General features: G+C 43.2%; 1 protein-coding gene across 1 annotated transcript; it reads left to right on the forward strand.

Moving 5' to 3' along the window:
• Positions 1-396: 396 nt before the first annotated feature.
• LOC137872501 (CD81 antigen-like) lies at positions 397-26,222 on the forward strand. The gene is made up of 8 exons (XM_068710731.1): positions 397-619; positions 8,833-8,947; positions 16,135-16,232; positions 16,856-16,930; positions 17,974-18,096; positions 19,151-19,249; positions 22,659-22,742; positions 23,912-26,222. The coding sequence occupies exons 1-8, from the start codon at positions 554-556 to the stop codon at positions 23,972-23,974; spliced, it is 723 nt and encodes a 240-aa protein (XP_068566832.1). The 5' UTR covers positions 397-553; the 3' UTR covers positions 23,975-26,222.
• The last annotated feature ends 380 nt before the right edge of the window (positions 26,223-26,602 follow it).

Raw genomic sequence — 26,602 nt, forward strand, 5'->3', positions numbered from 1 at the left:
GGTGTAAAGTTCAAAAGTGGAAACAACGTCTAGGTCTTTTGAAATCTCTTAATATTTGATGCTGGAAGTTTTCTGATCTCAGCAATTCAAATAGCAATATTGAGGCGACAACTTACGATTCAGGGTGTGGACCGGTTGACTGAGAAGCCGAAGGTACACATCAGACTATAGTGATCCCTGAGGTTCTGTTTGCTATAAGAGCATCGTCATATAGGCCAACTCAATATTCTACTGAGGTCTCATAATAACATTTATTTTTACAATTAACACTTAAAATTATGTGTTATTTTGAAGGCGTTTACCGGAAGTCCACTGTGTTATGGACTGGATTGTGTGTGTGTGTGTGTGTGTGTGTGTGTGTGTGTGTGTGTGTGTGTGTCTGAGGGAGGGAGGGAGGAGTTGGGTGTTGCCTCGGTCTCCGAGCTAAAGTCACGATTCCCGGTCGAGACTCAGTCCCCGTTACACACGTCGCGAGACAACACTCGGTCCGCTACACTGCCGCCGTCCAGTATAAACTCTTTCTTTTTAAATACATTCGACTAAACGGACCACCATGGGAGTCGAAGGCTGCACCAAATGTATCAAGTACCTGCTCTTCTTCTTCAACTTCATCTTCTGGGTGAGCAGCAAGCCTTGGTTTTTAATATTTTTTTAACACATTAGGCGTTCACTTCGGTGCCTCCGCCTCCTCCTCTCTGCGCTTAGCGGTCAGTATCGGTTTGTTTAGGGCTGCCGGCCCGTTATATGAATGAACGACACCGGGAGAAACCAACGACATCCACGATAACGTTCCGACTCGTGGATTTAGTACGTTCGACCGCTTTACCACCTGAATAACCGCGCGAGGGCTTCTTTTTTCCTTCGCCGCTAGGGGAGACCACGGCGAAATTATGGTTGACCAAATGAAATAGGTAGAAAAGGCGTGTGTGTGGTTAATTTAGCTGCTGAATATCATAGTGTATACAGCAAAACCGAGGTAGAGCCGCCTCACGTGTTAAATCAGCATTAAGAAGAAGAAAAAATAGCGTGTTTTAGCCCCAAAAAGGATAAGTTCACGCGATTTAGTTTGTTGTGAAATCAAACTCACGATTCAACCGTTACGAATCACTGACGGAGGCTCTATTAACAGTATGGACCGGTTATAAGACGGTAATAACATCTGTTAGTTAGAGGGTCTGCGGTGAAGACTGCCTCGCTCGGGTTTTGGAGAATGGCTTTGTTTGGATTACATCCTCCACCCAATTTCTGAGGGGGGGTGGGGGGGTGGGGGTCCTCTCGTGGTGGTTTCCATTTGGTGAGGCCAGGCCCCGTGTTGGGTGATGGATCGTGGAAAAAACGCGTGTTTAGCTTTCGCTCTTCCCGTGTGAGAGCTGCTGTAGGCTCCTTCTCTTCATCCGATCTACTTTTCCTTTTCTTTCTGTCCCCAAAAATCAAAGAGTGCCATTATATATATGAATTAATATATATAAATATATTTTTATTTTTATTTTATTTTGTAAATATGCGTGGAGCCGAGTGTCAAGCAACCTGATTGGTTGATCCAACTCGTGTCAACCGGGGACGAGCCGAGAAAGTAAACGATCTTAAGGGGGGGGGGGGGGCATGGGTCGGGGCGTGTTGTTGTTGTTGAGACTAAAACATGACTCCGGATCTCGAGGCGAAGTAGTAAATTAATGCATTTAACAGTTTATAATACCCTGACACAGGATTTTATGGTAACTATAGTTTTTTACCAAGAATGTGGGCGGGCCTTACGGGTCTAGGTCCGCCCACTTGTACAACCGGCCCACCCTCAATGACTGGGAGAACATATATTTTTCCTATACTTTTACATTTTAATATTTAGAATTCATATTTACGATACACAATAAAGACTGAAGCGCCGTTTCCCTGCTCAGACTAAGTAAAAGACACGTGTCACATGTGAAGTCTGGACCAATCGCAACAGGCCGTCGATGTGGCGTCTACGGCACTTTAGATATGTTAGTATAGAATACAAAAAGTCAAAGAAAAAAATCAGTCGTGTTCAGAATTAAAACAAAAATTGTAAATAAATGCGTCGCCTGCGAATAAAAGATTTGTTTTTTGTGTGTTTTTAGTCAGGCTTTCAGAAAGCGTTGTGCGTTGGTTACAGTTTCCAGCTGTGTAGAATGTGTCTGTCAGCGGTTTACAGTGCACATGCAGTCACTGTCTAATTTTATAGCAAGAAGCTATAAACATTGTAGGCAAGATGGGAGCTGGGGGGAAAAATCCAAGAAGCCTGACTTCACTGTTTCTATATTCCCTAGAAAGCGTAGAAGGTATTGATGCTTCTCTCTCTCTCTCTCTCTCTCTCTCTCTCTCTCTCTCGCTCTCTCTCTCTCTCTCTCTCTCTCTCTTAAAGTCAATCTGACCAGCAGTCAATCTCTTTCTGTCTCTCCCTCCAATCAATTCGCATTGAATGAATATTCATCGAGCCAGATCATCCAAACAAGATGGTGGCAGCGCCTCAAATAGGACTGAACTGTTGAGTCCATTGACCTCGTGCGTGGCTCTAGATAAGTTAGAGAATCAAAGACAATATGGAGATATTCATCAAGGGGACCAGAATGTATTTACCATATTTCATGGCAATCCATCTGATAGTTGTCAAGCCAAACATGCCACGGTGGTGCTCGTGGAAAAGTCAGAGGATCACCAAAATCAGTCGGGTTCATCCTCTGTGGACCGTGATATCTGAACCAAGTTTCATGGCAATGTATGACAAGACCAAGAATCTCAGGGGAGCAAAAGAGAAAGTGATCTGTCTGTAAGACGAGCAGAAAAGAGGGGGGTGAACAGAAGGTGATCGTAAGAGCCGACGACGTATTTGTTGATCATTTCTATTCGTTTTAAATATACACTCTTCCATAGCGACGTTCATATTAAAGCGGGGGGTGTCGCCCACTCATTAATCACTCTGATAAAGGTCACACTTCCAGCCTCTTTGCAGAGAGAAATGGAGACGCAACAGGGGACGTTTAGTAGTGCAGCACTAGGCTGACATGCTGCAGACGAGCTAGTGGTGAGAGTTTTACACCCCCCCCCCCCCGTGTTTCTTCTTGAGATACTTGCGTTTCTTTGTCCCGGTGTTGTCCGGTTAGACGTGCATAACATTTGCTGTGTCATTGTATTACGCAGCAGTCAAATACAGCTTTTATTTTCTATGGAAATTAGTGACGGGTCACTTCTACAGAGCTCTTGTGTTGTCCCACCAACAGTCCAAAACTCAGAGAGACGAGATCCACATTAATATGCAACACTGAAAAATAGAGGAAATGTTGCAGATTAATATTCTGCCAATTGAATGATAAATTTGTGTCGAATTTAAGATTTTTCCCCCCAAACGGTATCAAATTGAAAAGCAGAGTTTTGTCATGTTTCATCACATTTTTTATTATTGATTTATCCTTGTTTGCTTTTGTGAAATGGCACATTTATTTGTCTTGCGCTTTACTTTTTTTTTTCTTCTTTTTTTTTTATAAATGTCTCCACTTTTACATGGCCCTTCCAGATTAAAAAATACATTTCTATAACATGTATTATACATGTATTATTTCCAGTGGGCACCTGAAGGCCACATATCTCCACCATGTTGCAATGAACTGTCATGGTCAGTATGGTGAAATATGAATAGAGATGTGATACGTTTCAAACATTTAGCTTGAACAACTCTGGGTTTTTTTCACACCTGGCCGACAGTGTAACGCCCAGGAAACGCCAACAGGAAATGGCGTTACCTGTGACTACCGTCCTGATTGCCGCCATCCATTATGAATGACAACTAAAGTGGCGGTGTTGGAGAAGGAAGCTGTGGGCTGCACTTTACCTCAGTCTAACGGTCCAGGGACCAAAGAGCTAATGATTAAGCCACAGTTCTCCCACTATCTCTCACAGATAACAGGCCTTCAGCCAGCAGCTCCAGCTGTCTGCGTCTACACGCGATGCGTTCAGGTCCCGCATCGCGTTTGAAGAACAAATGTCCCCTTCAGAGATGCGTTTTTTTTATTTACATTCATTTTTTGGACTCATTTCCTTGATTTGCAGCTTAAAGGCCTGTGTGTAAAGTGTCAGTGAGCATTAGATTTACCTCTAGTTTCTGTTAGATTACCTTTGCTATTGAGACCTTTCCTAAATTTAATATGCTGATATCGGCTATTAAAATGAGGGTCCTTATAGGCTAGGGGTGGGCGATATGGCAAAAATACCAAATCATGATTTACTTATTTTCAGGCAGGACCACAATCCACAATATTATTACAGTTCTTCTTCATGTTGGTTTGCAAGTTACTGACCCATTTAAAAAAGACAACAAAAGCTCACCAAATGTTCTCAAATTGAACACCTTAAAGTTGTCGTTAAAAGTTTTCATGAATGGCCAAATCACAATATGACAAGCAATGTAGCATTTAAAAGGCTTATATATTACATTTATTTTTTAATGGAAGCACCCTCACTCTGGGTTCGGTTTCTGCTTAAGAAGCCCAAAGAAAGAAGGAACAACCTGTTGTGTTCACATCGACGACTTCTGGTGAGAAAGTGGACCCGCCTCTCTGTGGATGTTGACAGAGGTTCTCATTAAAAGTACGCCGGCCATAAAGTCTCCAGTCTAGCCGCACCGATCACTCTGACGCACACATGCGTGGGCAGCGTGATGGTTTTACGTCGCACATATGGTAATGTCGCACACACACACACACACACACACACACACACACACACACACACACACACACACACACACACACACACACACACACACACACACATGAAGTCGTCAGTGTTGAAGGTCTTCAGCGGGAGTTAAGAAGCTTGCAATTTGCGACACAGGTCCAAGTCCTGACTCGATGTGCGAACTAGCCACCGATAAAGAAAGTGTTGGCAACACTCCTGAGAAGTGACTTTTAATGGGACTGTTAATGCACCACGGCGTCTCCTCTCGTCTTCTCAACACGCGCTCCACTTTAACCCTTTTAGTCTGTTATTGACTGCTTCTTAAGAGCTCTTGAGAGGGAGAGAGGGGATCCGTCAAAGCGGACGAGTCCGGTGGACGCGAAGAAACACTTTTCAAAACTGCGGCGTGTGGTCGTTGAGCGGCCCGGCCCCGCGGAGTCTGTCTCTTTAAAAAAAAAGGGGGGGGGGGGGCGACCTCCTGTTTCCATTAATCACACAAGACACTGAGAGGGTTGAGAGGCTACAGGGGGGAGGAAGGGGGGAGAGCATCAGTGTGGTGGTATAGCAGACTTATGGGAACAGCAGACCTCCAGCATGCCCAGCATTCTACAACCCCCTGTACTCGGGGGGGCATCAGGCAGAAATAGACACCGGCGGGTGGGGGGGGGGTTGATCTGTGCAGATCTCACACTGATACCTGAAGCACTTTCAGAGTGTCTCTTTAAGTGTGAGGACACCGTCACAGCTGTCAGGACACACAAGTTAAACCCGACTCTGGACGTTAGTCTTAGGTTTTGCTCAGAAGGAGCCGTCTCGCTCCGGCAGGCGAGGCGGTGGGAGGACACGACGACCCCCATGTGTTTGGACATCTGTCTTGGTGTGGAATGTGAGACAATAAAAATACGGTGCAACAGACGGTTAGATAACGGCCAAAATGTAATCAGGCGCTAAAAAAAACCCGGAGCAGGTAGCCTATCTGCTCGGCCCTAACGTCATTACCTACTGAAGACATGACGGCAGTGCGTCCTCTCGCCTCTCAGTCTAGATTCATCGGACAAAAGGCTCTTTCACGTCACACATTTTGACTTGCTACAGTTAGAAACGCTCACTAACAACATTACTGACAGCTAGGTTCCTTTTTAAAAGCCCTACAAAGCAATGCAGTCATTATTAAAGGGTAGGGGTGACGCGATATGCCGGTATTGACGATAACCGTGATATTCAAAAAAGGAAATATTGATATCATGTTAATAATACACTAATGATAATATCTTGAAAAATAGTCCAGCGCCTCTGAAATCCCTACAGTTATATTTTGAGTGTAATTCATTTGCCCAAAAAAAGAAAAGAGACCAAACACACACCAAGTTACTGGTTTTGTCTGGCCAACACTGAAAACCTGGTGGTGTTCAGTCTGCTACCATAGAGGAAACCCCACAAATATTCACATTAGAGAAGCCGTATCCACGGTGTCCCTGCTTCAAAAAGGATGTTTAAGGTTCTAGATTTGATATTCAGAGCATGAATATAGCAACAAACGACGATTGTCTCTGTAAAGATATAATGGGGGGGTGTCTGTCTCTGAGTGCGTTGTAATCCGAGCTTCTCTGAGCCTTGTTTACGTTGCCGGGTCGGCCGTGGGCGCCTTTTGTTTTGCTGCATGTTAGCGCATGTTGGCACACCCCGCTGGTTATCCAATCACCGCAGTGGCCCCCCTCAGGTTCACCTTCCCAGGTTAATAAAGAACATCCCAGGTTGCCACCGTCAGCTCCGTTGACGCCGTTAGCGGCGGTAGCTGCGAGGCGATGTTTCAGCCGGTAGAGGATCCTTTTGGCTCCTCTTTTGTGGTCTTGAGTCTTCTAACCACGCCAGCAGAACATCACTCAAGTTTCAGCGATTCTCTACATTTGGTCTGAAACTGTTTTAAGATCTTTTCAAAAAGCTCCTCCGACTCAAACATCCCAGATACCCTATTTCATTTAGCCTAAAGGCCGTCTCGTGGACTCGTTTATTACTTTCTCCTAAACCACCAGCTGGTAGTTGAGTTACCGAGTCACACCCCTCAGCGTGTCCTTTAGGTCGTGGCTGACCCGGGACCGGCGCTGGTTCCTGTAGTTGGAGCTGCTCCAGCCTCGGTCGCGTCTCAGGCAAAACATAAAAGTGGTGGTATTAAACATGTTCTGTGTGGGCTTCCCCTCCACTCATCACTTCATAGAGACGCTACAAATGAAAGCCTCTCAGAAATCTGTTTAAACCTTCAGACATGTCAGTGACGAGTAATTCACTGGTAGGGGGGGGGGGGGGGGGGTTCTCTTGAAGTTAGTGAGTCATTCTGTGGTGCTGCTGTAGCTGTGTGTGTGTGTGTGTGTGTGTGTGTGTGTGTGTGTTGAATTGCTACACTCATGCCAGTTATGGTGTTGATCTGGTTGCTTGGCAGCAGTTGGCCTTCGCTCTGGAATGAACCTCACAAAGACGGGGGGGGGGGGGGGGGCTGAGGTTGTTTTGGTTCAAATCTATTCACAGAAACAGTTTTATTTAGATATTCTCTTTGGCCACATTCTCTATTTTGAATGTATGGAAGTATGAAGTATTTATAAAAACCCATGTAGACCAGACTGCTCGTTCCGCTGTGCCTGCTGAGGTGTATGCTAACTCTAGTTATATTTAGGACGTCTTTGTCCCGGGCCAAACAAGAGGGCTCCGGCAGACTTCTGTCCCTGAAGAACAATGCGTTGCAGTTACTCGGGGACACATCGCAGTATGTGCAGGGCTTCCCCCAGGAACTCAGTTAGAAGAGGAAGTACGGAAACTCATTTTAAAAAAAGGGGTCGTGGTGATCTTTCTGGTCTCAATGGTTCCCGCCAGTGACCGGGGGAAAGCGCACCACAGGTTGCCCCGTCTCCTGCCGAAGGTTCGAATATTTTGCCGTTGATTACTACCAAAGCTAAGAAGCCCCAGAATAAGGAGAGAGAGGCCAAATCCCAATGTCCCCCCTTTACGGACTCACGGACTTTGAGGCGCGCTCCCGCGCAGTGAGGGTTTAGGGATGTCCCACTGTCAAATCCTCAAGTGTTTGAGGCTCTCTGGCAGACATTGTGATACATATGCTGACTTAGCCTAAGGGAATTACCCACAAGTCATAGCAACGTGACGTTAAACACGGGGTAACCAGTGGACGCATGGAGACGTTAAAAAAAAACTAAGTCTTATTATATTTACTCAGAAACATTAAGGGTTAAAGATGGAACAAAAAATAAACTTGAAATCAGAGGATATTTATTTATTCATCAAATATTTGATTTTGTCATTGAAGATGTTTTGACAAAAACGAGTAAATAGATGATATGAAATGACCTCATCGTGTGAGGAAAGAGCCTGAAGACGTTCAAATCAGGGAGTACAAAGTATAAAATAAATACCCACAGTTATACTTCATATATTTTTTGTTGTTCTCATGGTAACGTGAAATGTTGCAGTAAAGTGCTGTCCCATTCATATTTACACCATTTCGAGCCCTCAGTGTCTCACACTCAACCACTTACCAGGTGACGTCAATTAGGTCCTTGAGGGTTCAGGGTTTAGGGTTTAGAGGGACGTTGGGATTTGGCCGGAGAGAGAGAGAGAGAGAGAGAGAGAGAGAGAGAGAGAGAGAGAGAGAGAGAGAGAGAGAGAGAGAGGAAGTGGGAAGTGTGGTCAGGGAGAGACCGACTGAGCCAGTGAGGAAGAGAGAAACTGGGAATGCTACCGCTGGAATAGTTCGACTGGAGCCCCGGGTCTCACCGATGTTAGTTTGCCCGGTCGCGTCAAATAAACACAGAACATATCATTACTACACTACACAGAACCCCCCCCCCCCCCCCCCCCTCGTTTCCAGTCTTTGTGCTCAACTAGGTTAGCCAGCTGCTGGCTAGTGGCCCGAGAGTGGTATCGAGTGTCGACCTCTTATCTAACTTTCAGAAAGTGAATGAACTTATTTTTTCAAAATGATGAACTTTTCCTTTGTGTCATTAAAGTGATCATGGCTGCTTTTGCAAGAACGGAAGTGTGACAATGAGAAGAAGCTGATTCTAACCATGTAAGCAGCACAATGTAGTGTGATGCAGTGAACTGAAGGAAGTGCCTGTGTTGTGTGTGTTGCAGCTCACAGGAGGCGTCATCCTGGGCGTGGCCCTGTGGTTGAGACACGACCCCCAGACCAGCAGCCTGCTGGAGCTGGAGCTGGATGGAGCCCACGCCCCCAGCACCTTCTACATCAGTACGTACCTCATCCGTCCGTCTCCGTCTGGGGGGAAACCTTTGGACGCGGTTCAGTAACAGAAAACATCTGTTGCCACACTCACAACGTGTCGGTTGTTTCTGTCCTTCGTCACAGTTACATGTCACTCATTCAAATGGAAACGCCCCCCTGCCCTGTTCAGTCTTTTATATATTCTCATTAGACCCATTCTGCTCTGGTTGTGGAAAGGCCGCTTTATGGGCTCAAAGAAAAAGCCATAAAGTCTGAATTATCCAATCTGTTAAAAAAAAAAAAAAAACACAGCATGGAGACAGGAAGCCGTCTGAAACAACCCATTCTATGTTCACGTCTTTCTATTTCACTGAAAAGGTAAAACAATTGGAGCTGTGCTCAAAATACAGTACACGCCCATATTAGGTGGTTCAGACCACAGGATGTGACATTGGCCAGAATTTTCAAAATACAAGTTTACATTTAATATTCATCGTATTGTTAATTGATTGTGGATTTCTGTCAAAGCCAAATAGAAGGAGTAGGAGGAGGTTTCCCTTTCCCTCTACTGGAGGTACCAGAATGTTCCATTAGAAGAAAAGCATGTGATAACGTGTCTGCAATGATCTGTCCACTTTAACTATTGTTGGCCACAATAGGTGGATCTCCTTTAGAGCCCTATGATTAAGATGAATATGATATTAATTATTAAAAAGTTAGAGATGGAGTGTATGTCTTCAAATATAAATGAATAGGACTCCCGCTACCCACTCATTTTCCATCGGTTAATCTATCAACCTTTTTAGTGATTAGTCTTTTCACAATGTTGTTCTTTGTGTGGTGAAAAGTGGGCGGCCATGACGGAAAGATACTAGAGAGGTTTGTTCTGATCCACGACATTTTAGGATCACAAAATCAAATCATTTCTAATAAATATTGTTTTCCGTCTGAACTGAACAGTTTAACATCTAACAAATGATCAAAATTATTTATCAAATATTTTTTTTTTATTCATTATTTACCTGCTTTGCCTACAAGTATCCCGCGATATAAAATAAAGAAAAGCCTCAAATTGTCACATCTGAGACATATTTTTGTGTCGATTGATGGACTGAGCAGCGTCGCACACACCGTGCAGCACGGGGCGCACAAAGCTGACCCTCATTATTAAAGTGGTGCTAAAATGCGTCAGGACGATGAGTCGCCGCCCCGCCTCGCCCTGTTTCACCAGCGACTTGTGACCGTTACTAACGGGGGACACGCGGCTCCTCATCTGACTCCGTTAAAAGTTGCTCCAACCAGCGTTAGTCATCTGCCTCGCGAGGAAGAGGAGCTAGGAGAGAGGAAAAGGGAGGACGATAGGATGACGGTGTTATTCCTAAATAAAAGTGAGCGCTCGCCCGCCTCCTTCTGACACACAGCTACACAACCGTAAAAAATGGAGGGTGTGTTTGAGTCATTGTTTTCGTCTCCGTCCTCCGAGGCAGCATAGCTGTGGTTTAAAAACAAATCAGAGAGGAACTACATTAGGGACTTTCTCTTCTCCAGCCTCAATGATTGCATCCTCCCGTTACATAAAGCCTCCTCTCATTCCCGAGGAGGGGAGAAAAATCCTCGTCGGTCTTGGAAAAAATTCCTCACTTGCCCTCCCTTCTTCTTCTTCTCCTCCTCCTCCTCCTCCTCACCGGCCCCACCCTCTTCCTCCCTCCTTTGTGAAAGTTTTCCTCTCCCTCACTCCGCCTGGTTTCTTTCCACCCCCACCTCTTACAAGGCCATCTGGTTGTGGTTAGCGTCCGAGTCGCGCTGTCTCACTTCTCCTTATTTTTCCCTTTAGTCTATCTCCGTCTGCCCTTTTTCTCCCCCTCCCCTCTTCATCCCCTGCTGCCAGGAACGTTTCAATATGGAGTCCCCCCACATCTGCTTCTCTCCTTTCTCTCACCCATACCCGCTCGCAGACACAATAGCCCGATGGCGGGGGCCGCCTCTCGCCTCTCTACAGCACTAACCGCACCGTGAGTTTGTCGGTTCATAGGCGGATCACTTTTTTACTGAAGTTCTCTGAACTATCTCAACTGAACAGAAAAGGAGCTGGACTACAGCTGAATGATCCGTTGAAAGTGACGTGAATAAAGAAATGTAATGCGTCCCGGTTCCTGTTAAGTCATCTTGTTTTCCAGCTACGTCGGTTCTCTAAGCAGCAAAGGAGTCGAAGGGTCAGCTTCCTCACGGGTTACGTAAGGCGACCACCAACAAGGACAGACCTGTGACAGAGAGCAGACCTATGACTCGGCTAAAGCGTCTGAAACACGCCAAGCCTTCATTATGTAACTCTTTCTTCAAAACTTTGACGAAGTGCTGAACGGATGCCGATGACACGCAGCCACGTGGGACGGAATGTGTTGAAACATTTTACAAGTCACCGATAGAAAGTGAGGAATGACAGCGAACGTCTAACAACACATTTCAGATCGGGCCACGTGGGTCACATGCCTTCAAATGAATCCGTCTGAATTAGTTCTTTTGTTTTTGTGTTGGCCCTGCAGGTGACGGACCGTTTTCATGGTTTAACTTGGGCCTAATTGTTATAAAGTTACAAAGTGCTTATAACCGTTTCGAAACAGCTGGATTGAATTAAAACTAACAAAAAAAGTTAATGATAGAAGATCAAGACGGTCACGTTTGGTTCTGGCTTGTGGGCTCACATGCTGCAAACAGCGGCCGAGCCTGGAGGAGCTTCAGGAAGTTATCACTTCTCACTTTCCTATTCAGCAGCAAACGCATCGACCCGGCCAACATGTTCTAATGTCGCGGGGACAACCGAGGTGATTCCCAGAACATGAAACCAGCGTGACTCACTGTTGGGAAGTCCCACAGCTGCACCAGACCGGCAGCGTTTGGTACCACCTCACCAAAAATAGAACCAGAGTCAGAGGGGCGGCCCCTCTTCACATGTAGGCGGGGCTTTTTTGGGGGGGGGGTAATAGACTTGTACAGGAAGGTACTGAAACTTAAGATTAAAGTACTCAACTGTATATTCCGCTCATGATCAAGAGTTGTGCTCCGCGTGTTAATGGTCATACATTGTTCTTCCCAACATTAAACCACAGATTTACATTTCGATGATGTTGTCGGTCTCTAAAGCTGCAGGGTGTTTTATTGCGTTACATTTGAAGTCAGAATGCCGCTGGATGGTGATCTCAGATACAAACAAACCACCATATCTGTCCCCACGGACGTGCAACTACATGTCCTCTGGAGGACAAAGAGTAAAGTTTTGTAGTCGCTAACCGACACAATAAAAAAAGATGGGAAAATGAAAAACCAAAAGCTTGAAAGACAGATACAAACTGAATATAACAAAGTAGCTGTGTGCGAGCGTTTAGTCTGCGGGTTGACGAGTCTTTTGGTGTCCTCCGTGAAGTTCCATCACAAAAATGTCTTTTCCACTGCGTTGGCACCAGCCTGAAGTCAAGAACCTCTGGTGTCCTTACATGACTGGATTGCCGTATTAATAATAAACTACCAACAGCAGAAAGGAAGGCTGGCATTGTGTAAGAAACAATAGTCGGGTGACTCCGCCGCAGCATCTGGATAAAAGATTTGGAGGTGCGCTGTTCCGCTAGCTTTCATCATTTGAGGGAAACCCCACCTGGTCTGTGAGCGGATGAAACAATTCAGGAACGCACATGGAAGCATTTATTTAACGTTAATCTTAATATTTTTTTCCCATATAATTCTATAATAGCTCTACAAATAATAACATAATAATAGAGATATTAGATTTAAGGATATAATGTTAATTCCCTCCCATATACTTGCTAAGGAACCATTTCTTTTTTATTGGAATTTAACAAAAACAATCCCTACCCAACCCTCCCCGACATCCTCATGTGGTGATGAAAAAGAAAAAGAAATTCTGAAGCAATTAAACAAACGGACAAACAATATACAGTAAACATTATTCAGATGGAGCTACAGCTACCGTAATGATCTGTTTAGGGACACAGAAGACAAATCCAGATGTGTAACCTACTTTCATGGATTGTTCATCCCAGTCCTTGACATGCTTACAGATAATATTTAGAAAATGGCCCCCATATCTCGGTGGAATCTCGACTTTTATTTTTACCAGCTTTAAGCAAAACAGTACATCTTTAAGCCATGACATGGAGGTCTAGACTCCTTCCAGTTTAACAGAATGAGGCCAGATGTGTCGTGAACGCAGTCACATAATGAATATTAGGTGACCAATTACCATCGACACCAAATAAGGCAGAGCAAATAGGTTGCACATCGATAGTGATACCAGACGTCTCACTAAGGCCACATCCACACCTCAACCAATCTCGCAAAGTTCGCAACTTGTGGGTTACATCCCAGACTCAACCTTTTAGAACCCCCCAAAAAACGGAGACGCTTAAAAACGCTGCGGTTGCCGTTTTTAGTTAAAAACAACCCTGTGTTGCGTTGTAGTCTGGACGGGCAGAAACGGAGACCTCCGAAAGCAACCTCCGGTTCTGCCGAGTGATGCCTTCAAACTTGCATTCTCTCTAGTGACCAGCAGGGGGCGACTCCTCTGGTTGTATAGAAGTCTAGTCTAAAATGACTCTACTTCTCTCTTGATTTATTCCCTCAGTAAACATTGTAAACATGAGTTTATGGTCTCAATCTCTAGTTTACAGTCTTCTTCAATACAGCATGATGTTCATTTAGTACATTATGGTCCATTTAGAGTCAAACAGACCATAAAGCAGAGTATGCTTGAGGGCGGGCTTACTGTGATTGACAGGTCGTTGCCGCTACCAGAGACGTATACGGCGTCTCTACATCACTCCTCCGCATTCCAAATATGATAACTTGCGTTCATCAGATGCAAAAAAGCCAAGATGGCAACGGCCGTATTCCAAGATGGCGATTTCGCCGAACTTAAGGCTTCAAAACGGCGGTCCACAGACCAATGGGTGACGTCGCCATGACTGCGTCTACTGCGGTCACAGCGTGCCCTTCCCTGATTCGTCACACCCTATCACCTTCCAGAAGAAAACAAAACGACTTCAGCCGTTGACCAGCGGTTAATTCAACAAACGACAACGAATCAGTCGTCTTTGCCAGCAGCTGTTGTGCAGATACATTCTGCATTTTACAATGCTGCTGCTGCCTGAATGCGCAGCAGGCACGCCTATTTTAAAACAAAAATCGCATAATTAGTGTGGATCAGAGATCCAAACATTGTCTCCAATGAAGGCTGGTGCAGATCCAAAACATGTGAAACTAAGTCGCTAAAATCGGTCAAGATCAGGATATATTCGAGATGATCTTTCCACAGAGTCACGAAGCCCAGCAGCTCCTCTACGGACCGAACAAGGCGGACGCAGAGTTTGGACGGTGAATGAAAGCAGAGAGAGAGAGAGAGAGAGAGAGAGAGAGAGAGAGAGAGAGAGAGAGAGAGCATAATGGAAGAGGATCCATGGGAAGATTAAATCAAGGCAGACAGGAAAAGACATTTTAAGTAAATGGAATTATTGAGAGCATCATTTTGAACGAGCAGATGCATTAAATAGAAAGGACAGATGGGCGGTGGCGAAGAGAGGGAGCGACCGGGAGGGGGGGCCGTGTCAGACTGGAGGGCCACAATGTAAGAGATGGAGGGAGCACTTGGTCGGTCTCCAAGATATCGATTTACAAATTAGCCTTCGTGTGTGTGTGTGTGTGTGGCTCTGTGGGTAGAGAAAGAGGTGGGGGATTGTGGGGGGGGGGGGGGGGGGGGGGGGGGGGGGGGGGGGGGCAGTTAGTGGTCCAGAATCAAATTATGTGTGAGAGCTGACAAGCAGGAGTAATGATGCTGGGGCTGAACGCACAAAGAGCTGCACTCCCCGATACGCCCAACACGAGCACGACGTGGACCTGAGAGGTCTGGCTGGGGGGGGGGGGGCGGCAGAGCTGTGCGTCTTCCTCTGAGCAACATCTTCACAATCGAAACAGTGAAGATCAAGACAGCGAACCCCACAATTAACCAGCCAGTTGCCGCTTTTAACGCTGGCTCTCGAGTTAGCCGTTAGGCTCGCCGTTGTGTCCGTGTGCTGCGTTGACGGCAGCAGCCTCTAGCCGCTTGAGTTAATTAGGAGTTAACGGGATTCATTTGGAAGCAGTCACTGCTCGCGTAAAAGCGACAGAAGGCGTGCGATGTGGTAAAGACGAGTGACACCACCGTCATGAAAGGAGTGAGTATAGTGAGTAAATAGAAAAGTAGGGGGCTGATCTGCACCAGTTTAAAACAAGGAGCCCTCAAATTCATTGTCCTTCTCACCATGTTCACGTTTGCTTTCCTTGGTCTGTGAAAGCATCAACTAATCAACTAATAACTGACCTTTCCGGGCCTTTCGTCTGCACACGAACACACCACCAATTCACAGTTTCCTTCTGAAATGCGTCCGCACTTCCAGCAGCATTAGCACACGGTTAAACCCAGATGTAATCACCGAGATAAATGACCTCACCCAAAACAGATCTCTGCCTGCACGCATTCATGTTAACCGCAGTGAATGGAAACCAAAACTACTGTATGGAAAAACACATTCGACCATCTACAACACAGGAAGGTCTTTGGGCAATCATTTATATTTATTGGACTGAAACGCGCCAAAAAAAAGGATTGGTCTTTAAAGGAAAAAACAAGACCGAAGTGATTTTCTGCAGATTAAAGTGATTTCTTTTCTTTTCCAAAGCAATTGATATGGAAGACATTCAGAAAGAATACATATTTGTATGAATAAGTCCAATATTCACCTGCAAGCATCTGACAGCCGAACACAGGAGAGTAATAAAAAAAAAAAAAAAGAAACAAGTGCAGCACCTGTTTTATGTCCAGGATGAATACAAAAATAATCACTTCCTGTGAACATAACTGGAACATGAGTCACTTTATTCTACTGGCACCAAAACAAGAGTGTGCCGCCTGCTGGCGGTCAGACGCTACTGCATGCAAAGAGCCATTAAAAAATGCTTCCACAGCTCTGAAGCCACAGCGCATTTAAAGCCTTTTAGTGGTTTCCGTTCTTGTAACTGTGTGTCTCTAAGAAGCAGAGGGACTCTGAAAGCTCATCAAGAACGCCGGCTTGTCGCCGCAGCATTCCTGTCAGCCCTCTTATTTCAAACCTGTTAATGCGCGTGTGATGCCGACGAATATTAACCGGTGTGTCCGTCTTTCTGTCCAGGTGTCCACATCCTGATCGCCGTCGGCGCCGTGATGATGGTGGTCGGTTTCCTCGGATGCTACGGCGCCATCCAAGAGTCCCAGTGTCTTTTGGGAACCGTGAGTCACATTTAAAGGTTCCCTGTGGAGTTTTAGATCTCAAGTAGCAGATGGAGCATGGAGCTGTTTCTTTTTTTTTTTTTTTTTTTTTTTAAAGAGTACAGTCTAAACCTGCTCTTTTTCATCTTTTTGTTGATGATTTGGCGCTCTATAAATAAATAAAAATTGTCTTTGACATTTTGGGTGGGTCCCCGTTTTTGTTGTTGACTCGCATGTACACCCGTGCGCATGCGGTCGACGCCGTACTCGGCCCTACCAATGGTTTCACGCTGTTCCACTGATCAACAGGTGGCGGCAAACATGCCAAGATATGCTGCAGTGTGTCAGCAAAAGCAGGGAAGAAGAAGACTGCAAGCCAGTTAACATGAATGTAAACAATGCTGGACTTTACAATACTTTAGAAAAATCGTCTGTGCAAATGTTCTGGAAATGCAACTCAACATGATTGTTAGAGCTGAGGGATTCACACAGTGTGTTCTGGTGAGTAACGCTGATTGTGGACTTTTGTCTGATTACAAGAAAACTCCACGGGTCGCCCTTTGTTTTATTTCTCGTTTCAAAAGTAAAACCATCGTTTGCTAAAATCCCTCCGGTGGTCTGACGCTTTCTGTTCTGTCCCGCAGTTCTTCGCCTGCCTGGTCATCCTGTTCGCCTGCGAAGTGGCAGCCGGAATCTGGGGCTTCATGCACAAAGACACCGTAAGACTGCAAACACACACTAGAGGTGGACATCTGTCTGTAGGCTGTATGGGTCGAGCTTTCATCCTGGAACACTTCTAAACAGTGCAAGCTTGAGATTTTAGAATTAAGCTTTTAATGACGTCATTGTGGACAATTGTGGAATTACATCTCTTTTCTTCCAGTATATTTAGCTATTTGGACTTTACGATACTCTGCGGTTTCTGGAACAGTTTGGATCACACGAGTCAGAAACAACCCAAAGAGCAGTCCCCACTGGAATCCAAGTCTACAAATAGTTTAATACTAATGGTATTAGTGCAGCCGGAGCGTTATCTGCAACTGTGCCGAAATTCAGGTCGGCTTTAAACAGGAAGAATAGACACGAATATTAATATATATATATATATATATATATATATATATATATATATATATATATATATTAATATATATATATATATATATTAATATATATATATATATATATATATATATATATATATATATTATATATATATATATATATATTAATATATATATATATATATATATTAATAAACGCACCTTCAAATGTTGCACACAAAGGGAGGCGCGCACCTCAATAAAAGCTTTAAATGTAAAAAGCAAACAGAAGTGACGGGAGAGGACACTGCTCACGACATGAACCTTCATGAGCTAAAAACACACAACTATTATTATTATCATCATTATTATTATTAACTCCCAGACCGGACAGCTCTGTGGTTGCACAACCTGTCAATCACAAGATGGTCACGCCTTAAAGCTTAACCCGCTTTATCTTTTATGTTATCTGACTGAACTTTTTCGTCAGAAAAGTCTAGTGATTTTAGACTAGACTTCTATACATAGACTATAATCAGAGGCGTCGACTATTCGCCTCCTATAAAGAATGCCGGTTTAAGACACATCTGCATCAGCTTCACTTGTCAGACCCGGAGGTTCTGAAGTAGTTTTCAGTACCAACGCCCTTTCACGCCATTCGATGCTTAATGTTTCCGGTGTCTCTGAGCCCAGAGGAACCTCTCTGTTTCCTGTTTCAGGTGTCGAAGGAGATGATCAGCTTCTATGACTCTGTGTACGATAAGGCCATCACAGACACCATGACCGCCGACTCCACCAACAGAAAGGCCGCCGCCACCGTGCTCAAGGTCTTCCACGATACGGTATGAACATCTCAAACGTATCATTTTGTGTTCAAGATGGAGATGAAAACTCACGTGGCTTATCGGCACAAAAGATGTGTTCGAAAATAGCTCATCATAAGTCGAGGAAGAATCCCAAGATGCACTGCGGGAGAAAGAAAGTCACAGATCGCATATTTGCGGCTTAAAACAATTCACTCAGATTTTTGGCAACCAGGCCATCTTGTTTTGTTAACTTTAACAACAAAGCATTTTGAATCGGCTCGGGACAGATCGGACTGGATGCCAAAAGGCACGGACCGAGGCACGTGGGTAATGTAGTGTTTTGAGACGTCTGCCGTTCCACATGACTGGGGCTGGGTGTTGCTTAAAAAAGTACAATACCTGTACCCTTAAAGAGATATTGATACCAATAGAGTACTTTATGTTCATACTACTTCGTTTCGATACCCGTCCCGTGAATGGAACCATTCAGTTGCGTTGCCGCCGCCGCATTTATTTCCATCAGACGTCACAGGCGTGCAGTAAAGCCGTGCTGTCCAACATTCCGGTGGAATGCTGGCACGCTGAACCGCTAAGCTCTACGTCAAATACGCCGTGCTCCACCTCGCCACACCACAACCTGCATGGGCCAATCGCACGTCGCTTTGAATCAAAGAGCGCTTGCGGTGATTGGCAGTGAGCCAAACCATACAAATAAGTCTTTTTTTCTTTTTTCTAGATCTGGGTACAAAGAGATTGGAATAGAAGGTATCGTTTGACCGGAGAAGTTTGGATACTGCTTGGTGCTGGGTTATTTCTGTTGACACCAAAAAATGAATAAAAAGTATGAAATACTGACACCCAGCCCTACTTCTCATAAACATCGCTGAACTAACAGAAACCGATAGCATCGTTACAGAGACTTAATTATATCCTCACAAGAAACATTTGAAAGAGGAACTGAGAATAGGGAGAACTTCCGCAAACCAGTTCCCCCCCACCTGAGGGGCGAAGAGAAAAATAGTGATAGTAATAATAGAAGTTATTAAAAGACATCACTGGGATCATCGCTGTGTTGGTTTGTGTGTTTCAGCTGAACTGCTGCGGTAAAGGCCACGCCACCTCCTGGCTGACGCAGATCTCGGACACGCTCGGCATCACCGACCTCTGCCCCAACTCTGGGCTGTCATCTGTAAGTGTGATCGACCACGCTCCGGCCGTCACGACGCATTCTGAGTCCGATCGAAGAGTAAAAGTTAACCCGAATCATCATTCCTTCATTATTCATGCCATCAAGATGTAATGGATGAGTTGACGGGAGAAGAATGAAATGTAACACGTCTATGTCTATAATGCATTTTAAACGTTACTATAAATGCTCTATGATCGTCTTATAGCTCTGTATAGTTATAAGCACTCATACATATTCATAATGCTTTAATCATAAGCACATTATAAAGCATCTTATAATGACGTATATCACGTATGAAAAGACTTCATGATTGCTGGTCACTGACCTTTTCCTTTAGCAAGGATCATAGTGTATTATTATTCCCATATGTAATGCATTATAATCACTGTTATAATACATTACAATCACTGTTATAATGCATTACAATCACTGTTATAATACATTACAATCACTGTTATAATGCATTACAATCACTGTTATAATACATTACAATCACTGTTATAATGCATTACAATCACTGTTATAATGCATTACAATCACTGTTAGAATGCATTACTATCACTGTTAGAATACATTATAATCACTGTTAGAATACATTATAATCACTGTTATAATGCATTATAATCACTGTTATAATACATTATAATCACTGTTATAATACATTATAATCACTGTTAGAATGCATTATAATCACTGTTATAATACATTATAATCACTGTTATAATGCATTATAATCACTGTTATAATACATTATAATCACTGTTATAATACATTATAATCACTGTTAGAATGCATTATAATCACTGTTATAATGCATTATAATCACTGTTATAATGCATTATAATCACTGTTAGAATACATTATAATCACTGTTAGAATGCATTATAATCACTGTTATAATACATTATAATCACTGTTAGAATGCATTATAATCACTGTTATAATACATTATAATCACTGTTAGAATACATTATAATCACTGTTAGAATGCATTATAATCACTGTTATAATGCATTATAATCACTGTTATAATACATTATAATCACTGTTATAATGCATTATAATCACTGTTATAATACATTATAATCACTGTTAGAATGCATTATAATCACTGTTATAATACATTATAATCACTGTTATAATACATTATAATCACTGTTATAATGCATTATAATCACTGTTATAATACATTATAATCACTGTTATAATACATTATAATCACTGTTATAATACATTATAATCACTGTTATAATACATTATAATCACTGTTATAATACATTATAATCACTGTTATAATACATTATAATCACTGTTAGAATGCATTATAATCACTGTTATAATACATTATAATCACTGTTATAATACATTATAATCACTGTTATAATGCATTATAATCACTGTTAGAATGCATTATAATCACTGTTATAATACATTATAATCACTGTTAGAATGCATTATAATCACTGTTATAATACATTATAATCACTGTTATAATGCATTATAATCACTGTTATAATGCATTATAATCACTGTTATAATACATTATAATCACTGTTATAATACATTATAATCACTGTTATAATGCATTATAATCACTGTTATAATGCATTATAATCACTGTTATAATACATTATAATCACTGTTATAATGCATTATAATCACTGTTATAATACATTATAATCACTGTTAGAATGCATTATAATCACTGTTATAATACATTATAATCACTGTTAGAATGCATTATAATCACTGTTATAATACATTATAATCACTGTTATAATACATTATAATCACTGTTATAATACATTATAATCACTGTTAGAATGCATTATAATCACTGTTATAATGCATTATAATCACTGTTATAATACATTATAATCACTGTTATAATACATTATAATCACTGTTATAATACATTATAATCACTGTTAGAATGCATTATAATCACTGTTATAATGCATTATAATCACTGTTATAATACATTATAATCACTGTTATAATACATTATAATCACTGTTAGAATGCATTATAATCACTGTTATAATACATTATAATCACTGTTAGAATGCATTATAATCACGTCATAATGCATCACTGCAGTGATTAAAGTTCATTATGAAGAAGATTATAATGTATTACAACTATGAGAGTAACAATACACAAGGATCCTTGCAAAAAAAAAGTGACAATAAGTCACTCTAAAATGCTTTATTATTTGTTGTGATTATTGTTATGAAACATGAATATTCATGAGTACTTATTTATACAGTTATACAGTGCTATAAAGCACATTGTAACGCATTGCAAGTATGTTTATAATGCATTGTGGAGAGTGTGACTGAACGAACATCTGTACTGTTCCACTTAACGGGTCGGAGACAAAGAGTGAAGTTCTCCCATGAACCGGTTTGTTGAATCACACACACACACACACACACACACACACACACACACACACACACACACACACACACTACTCAACTGGCTCTGTCAATACAGAACTCCCAAATGAAAAGGTTTCTGGCTCCAGCTTCACACTCAAATATGAGAGCGGTTTCAATCCTGTCATCTAGAAAGTGAAGGGACGTCCAACCATGTCTTCGGTGTTTTCCGTTCCACAGCTCCGTGGGGTCGGGGGGGTGGGGGGGCCCTGTAGAAGGTTGAGAAACACTGACGTGACGTGGTCGTCTTTTGATGGCTAAACCACCAACCGGGAGTATAGAGTTCTGACAGAAATCTGCGGTGTGGAGAATCACCGAGGGCTGCTTAAGTGCAAAGTCTTCATGGAAAGATATGGGGGGGGGGGGGGGGGGGGGGATCTGTATTCACTACTTGTGTTGCACGGGGGCCTTAAACTTGATTTCTTGGCAGCACATTGACATTACTGAAATTAACCGGGGTCCCATCCAAGACTCCCGGGTCTGCCAGGGTTGTCTTGTGTTCCGTTATATGGAACTGGTGCTTTTCCAGCACGTGTAGCCAATATCTTTTCAAAATAAAAGCACTGGCCTTTACCCTTAAAGTAATCGTCTGACAGAAAACATGGACTGAAAAACATGTATTTTTGGACTGTATAATAGACTAAATGCAAGGGACATGGTATATATATATATATATAAACTCCCTCTACAGATGCCTGAGCTCTGATATACTTCTGATGCTGCATCCATTGATTTCACACACTTTGCAGCATTAGTTTGAAGTGGAATGGCGCCAATGACTTCGTCATCCCAGCCAACAAATTCGAGGGCTGTCTGGTCACTGGTACAACTATGAAATAGTACTTGAATACTAATAGGCTGAAGTAAAATGTAGTACTTGTTTGTTTCCCCCGTGAGCTCAGAATCAGACACGAGGCGATCAGTAAATGATTATAAATGACGGTGTTTTCTCGGCTCTCCTTTTGCAGAATTGCCACAAGAGCATCAATGAGTTGTTCACAGATAAGATCTACCTGATTGGTATCGCCGCCCTGGTGGTCGCAGTTATTATGGTGAGACGTCCAAACCTCTCAATGACACTTTTTTTGTTTGAATGAAGTAGGCTTGTGTGACTGCTCGTGTTTGGACTTTGAACATGTTTGGATGTAAGGTAAGTTTCTCTGTTTCTCTTCGTCTGTCTATTGGACATTTTAAACTAATTGGTCTGAGACTTATTCAAACTCTATACTGCTGTCAACAAATCGCACAAGATCAAACCCAACAATGCGTTAGTCCATCCCATCGTACTCTGACTTCGCTACACTGCTAAAGAGCTTCATGCTAGTTGGTCCCTACTAAAAGCGTAAAACATATAGTGCTCCATGTTTTTAAAAAAGGCTCAGTAATTTCTTAAACAGCTGGGCACTGTAGTCTTTAAAACACGTCGCTCAAACGGGAATAAATTGTGCGTTTGGTAGGGACTATTTTCGGCGGCGGATTAACGCACATTTGGCGCTTCAGTGAGTGTTTCCAGAGTCAGACTAAACTACAGCGTGAACAGTGTGTTCATGGCAGTGAAGGAACAAGTCAGCTTTTAATTATTTGTTCATACAATTGAGCTCCGTGTTCATTTTGGCAGCCATTTTTAGATTTAGTCTTAACCCTGCTAACTAGTTTTAGTCACATTCTAGTCGATGAGTCATTACATGTGAGTCATCTTTTAGTCATTACTTTTAGTCAGAATGTTTTCTCTTTTAATTTGTTCCTCAACTATCTATTAATTTAGTCTTAGTCCCGTGTCAAATGTCCTTTTTCAGTCAGACTACATTGATCATTTTAGTCTAGCCAAAACCAATATTTCACATACGATTATATCTCATCGTCATCTTAATGAAGAACGCGGCTTTACTGCGAGTCCTCCTGACATTAGTGACGCGCTGATCAGTCCAGACGCACGAAACCGGCCCGTTACGATCCGGCCACCCGCACCGCCCAACATGCGTTCATCAACCACCCGAACCCGACCCGACAACTGCAGGCATTATACAATAGGTCGGGACTGAGGACAGAGACGAGAAGGACATTAGAGTGGTGTCACTCTTCTTATCACATTCATGGAAAGTAAATGAATTGATGTGTTTTTCCTAATATGTGAATGTTTTTGCTTTCCCTGTGACTGTTTTTTGTTATTGAGGACAAAGATTTCTAATCGGCACTTCTGTCCCGTGTTTCGTCGTCCTAGATCTTCGAGATGATCTTCAGCATGGTGTTGTGCTGCGGGATCCGCAACAGCCCGGTGTACTAAAGCGACGGGCCGCCGAAGGAGGGACGACCGCGCAGTCTCCCGTCTCGCTCTCTTTCATTTTCTTTTATAAAAGCAGGAAACGTCACATATATTGCTTGCTGGATTTAGTCGGCTCTTTGAGGAGACAGCGTAGACCATCCTCCATTGAGCGTTTTAATTACACTGTCTTTTTTTTTTTTTTTTTTTTTTTTTGTTAGTCACAGATGCTGTCATGCATATTTGACCAGTGCTTTCCTAACCCCGACATGTAGATATTATATCACACATGAATGATGTCCTCCGGTGCTGGTGCTCTAATCCTTTAGTGACGCATTAGTGGTTTTACTGCTTCCTCCGCCTATGAACATGCTCTTATATTCTTGGATTTAATGGATGTTTTTTCACTGTTTTATGTATAAACTGTATATATATATATATATTAACAGTGCTTTATGACTGCCGAAGCATGCAAATTGCATTGCAGTAGATCCTTCTCCTGTATCCTTCCTGCTCTCTCTGCTCGTCCGTCTTGCTCTAGACTAAACCAGATGATGGCGGGCCTGTGACCGGCACCGGTGGAGCGCTGGTGTCGGCCTCGCCGCGCCACGCGAGAGACGAACACGCATGCAGCCCCCCCGTCCTACAAGACCATTGTCCTGGTCCACACCCACGCTGTGTGCGATGTCTGCAGGAACTGACTAAAGAAGGAATCTCAGTTATTTCTTGGAAGCTGGAACCAAAGTGAAAGTGACCCGATGTCTGTCGTTTTGGCCCCGAGGAGTTATTTGTTGACCATTTGTTGTTCATTGTGTGTCCAAAATTGTCTCGAGTGCTCAGTTGTATGAAATACGTTTTTTATACAACTGTGCACTTCTTTGTGGAGGCGACTTGCTTAACACTATAATCTCCTAAATCAGAGGACTCGGATTGAACTATGGCCCGTGACATCTCCGCTTAAAGCAGGTTGGCTCACATCTCGTCGCGCTCCTTGACGCATCCATGTATCGGTCGCGTGTTTTTCCAACAATCTCGTTGCCCGTCGACACATCAGCCACCTGTCCCAGGTAGCTCAGCTCTGTAGGAACTTAGTTAACTACGTGCTCGTGGAGGAAGCGCGCGGTGGAACTCCAGCTCGTAGCCAGCGCTACCGCAGAAAGAGATCTGAAAATCAGGGTTTGCCTCGTCTGGTTGAGTCTAGTCCCGACTAGTCCCGTCTCATCTGACCTGGTCGTGTCGCTGTACTACCCCCCTCCGGCTCCACAGCCTATACTAACCCTCCTCGTTGTCGCCGCTCGTGGTGGTGACTTGTTCCCGGTGCAGGGCGAGAGAAACGGCGGAGACTCCTGGAAGTCACAACACCCGGAGAAGAAGTAGTTCCAGCATGTAGCTCCCCTTAAAACCTATCCGCGGTATCTCGTGATTAACACCTAACCAAGTCGCACTAAACCCCCGTATCATTCACTGCATGTGGGCTGCTGTGTTGGATTGCATTTCATTTCACAAGTGGTCACTTGATTCTGTTTTTGTGACTGTCGCAGGCTGATTGGTGATACCGACCACGAGTCATTCCCACCTGCCTGCTGAAGTTCAGCCAATCAGATCGCTCCCGCCCGGTCACCCGAACGTGCCGTTTATTATGTTTTTTTTTACTCCCTATTTTTGTCCTGAGGTCTGTTCCTACGCAACGCATAGCTGCACCGCACCGCACATCAAATCACATCGTCTCGTGTAACCTCACGTATCATCACAGCTTTTTGTCGGTCGACTAAAAAAAAAAAACTAAAAAAAAAAACTTGTTAACATCTCATACTTAAACCGAGAAACGGTCAAATAAATAGTGTCTTGTAATATTTACAGCTCTGAAGTACTAACACAAATCATGAAGGCTGTTTGTTTTCTTCTTCTTGTATTGTGATATCAGTGTTTGGTACGTCGTCAAAAGAGTCAAGAAGGAAAGGGTGATATTTTGTGGCAGTGGCGACCGAGAAGAAGTCGAACCTTTCAACGCATCAGCTAGCTTCTCCCCCAGAAATCATACAAAAATAAAAAATAAAGAACGATGACAACAATGATTCCCCAATGACGAGGGCACTAACCTCTCCGACAGTGCTGTCCGTGTTGCCGACCCTTTTTTAGAATTTTGGGAACTGACTCTCGGGACCCACTGCCACTTTGATCTCAGCCCCGCTCTACTCCTGTAGACTTCGGTTTGCCCAAATATAAAGGGATTAAATGTATTTTACAAATAAAACAGTCAGGTGGTCTTGTCTTTTGTTTTAAGGATTTCTTATTGGGAAAAGTAGGAACTGCGACTTAAACTACAAGGATGATAAGAAAGGAGCCAGCGATGTCTTTTTACCGGCCGGTTGACCAACGAGGCCTCTTCTTCATCAGCTACAAGAAGAATATTTCTAAAAGGTGTTCTTGATTTATTATGAGGGATTTAACTCAATTAAAACATTGACTCTCAAAAAATGCTCAGTCGGGGCAAAGCTCGCAGTCATCATAGACCATAAACCCTATTAGCTCCATGTCTGCGTTACATGTGACCCATGGGTTAAAATCACTGACATCAATGCTCTGCATAACATCCGCTTATATCACAAATATAATGCTAAATTATATTTATATATACTATGACAATTACTA

The sequence above is a fragment of the Cebidichthys violaceus genome, unplaced genomic scaffold (genome assembly GCF_023349555.1).
Source record: "Cebidichthys violaceus isolate CVI_PGR_0920_01 unplaced genomic scaffold, fCebVio1.0.p SCAF_16, whole genome shotgun sequence".
NCBI classification, from domain to species: Eukaryota; Metazoa; Chordata; class Actinopteri; order Perciformes; family Stichaeidae; genus Cebidichthys; species Cebidichthys violaceus.

Coding starts and splice junctions, on each gene's coding strand:
- LOC137872501 (XM_068710731.1), top strand. CDS start 554: ATGGGAGTCGAAGGCTGCACCAAATGTATCAAGTACCTGCTCTTCTTC. Junction 16,233..16,855: donor CCCAGTGTCTTTTGGGAACC/GTGAGTCACATT, acceptor TCTGTCCCGCAG/TTCTTCGCCTGCCTGGTCAT. Junction 16,931..17,973: donor GCTTCATGCACAAAGACACC/GTAAGACTGCAA, acceptor TTCCTGTTTCAG/GTGTCGAAGGAGATGATCAG.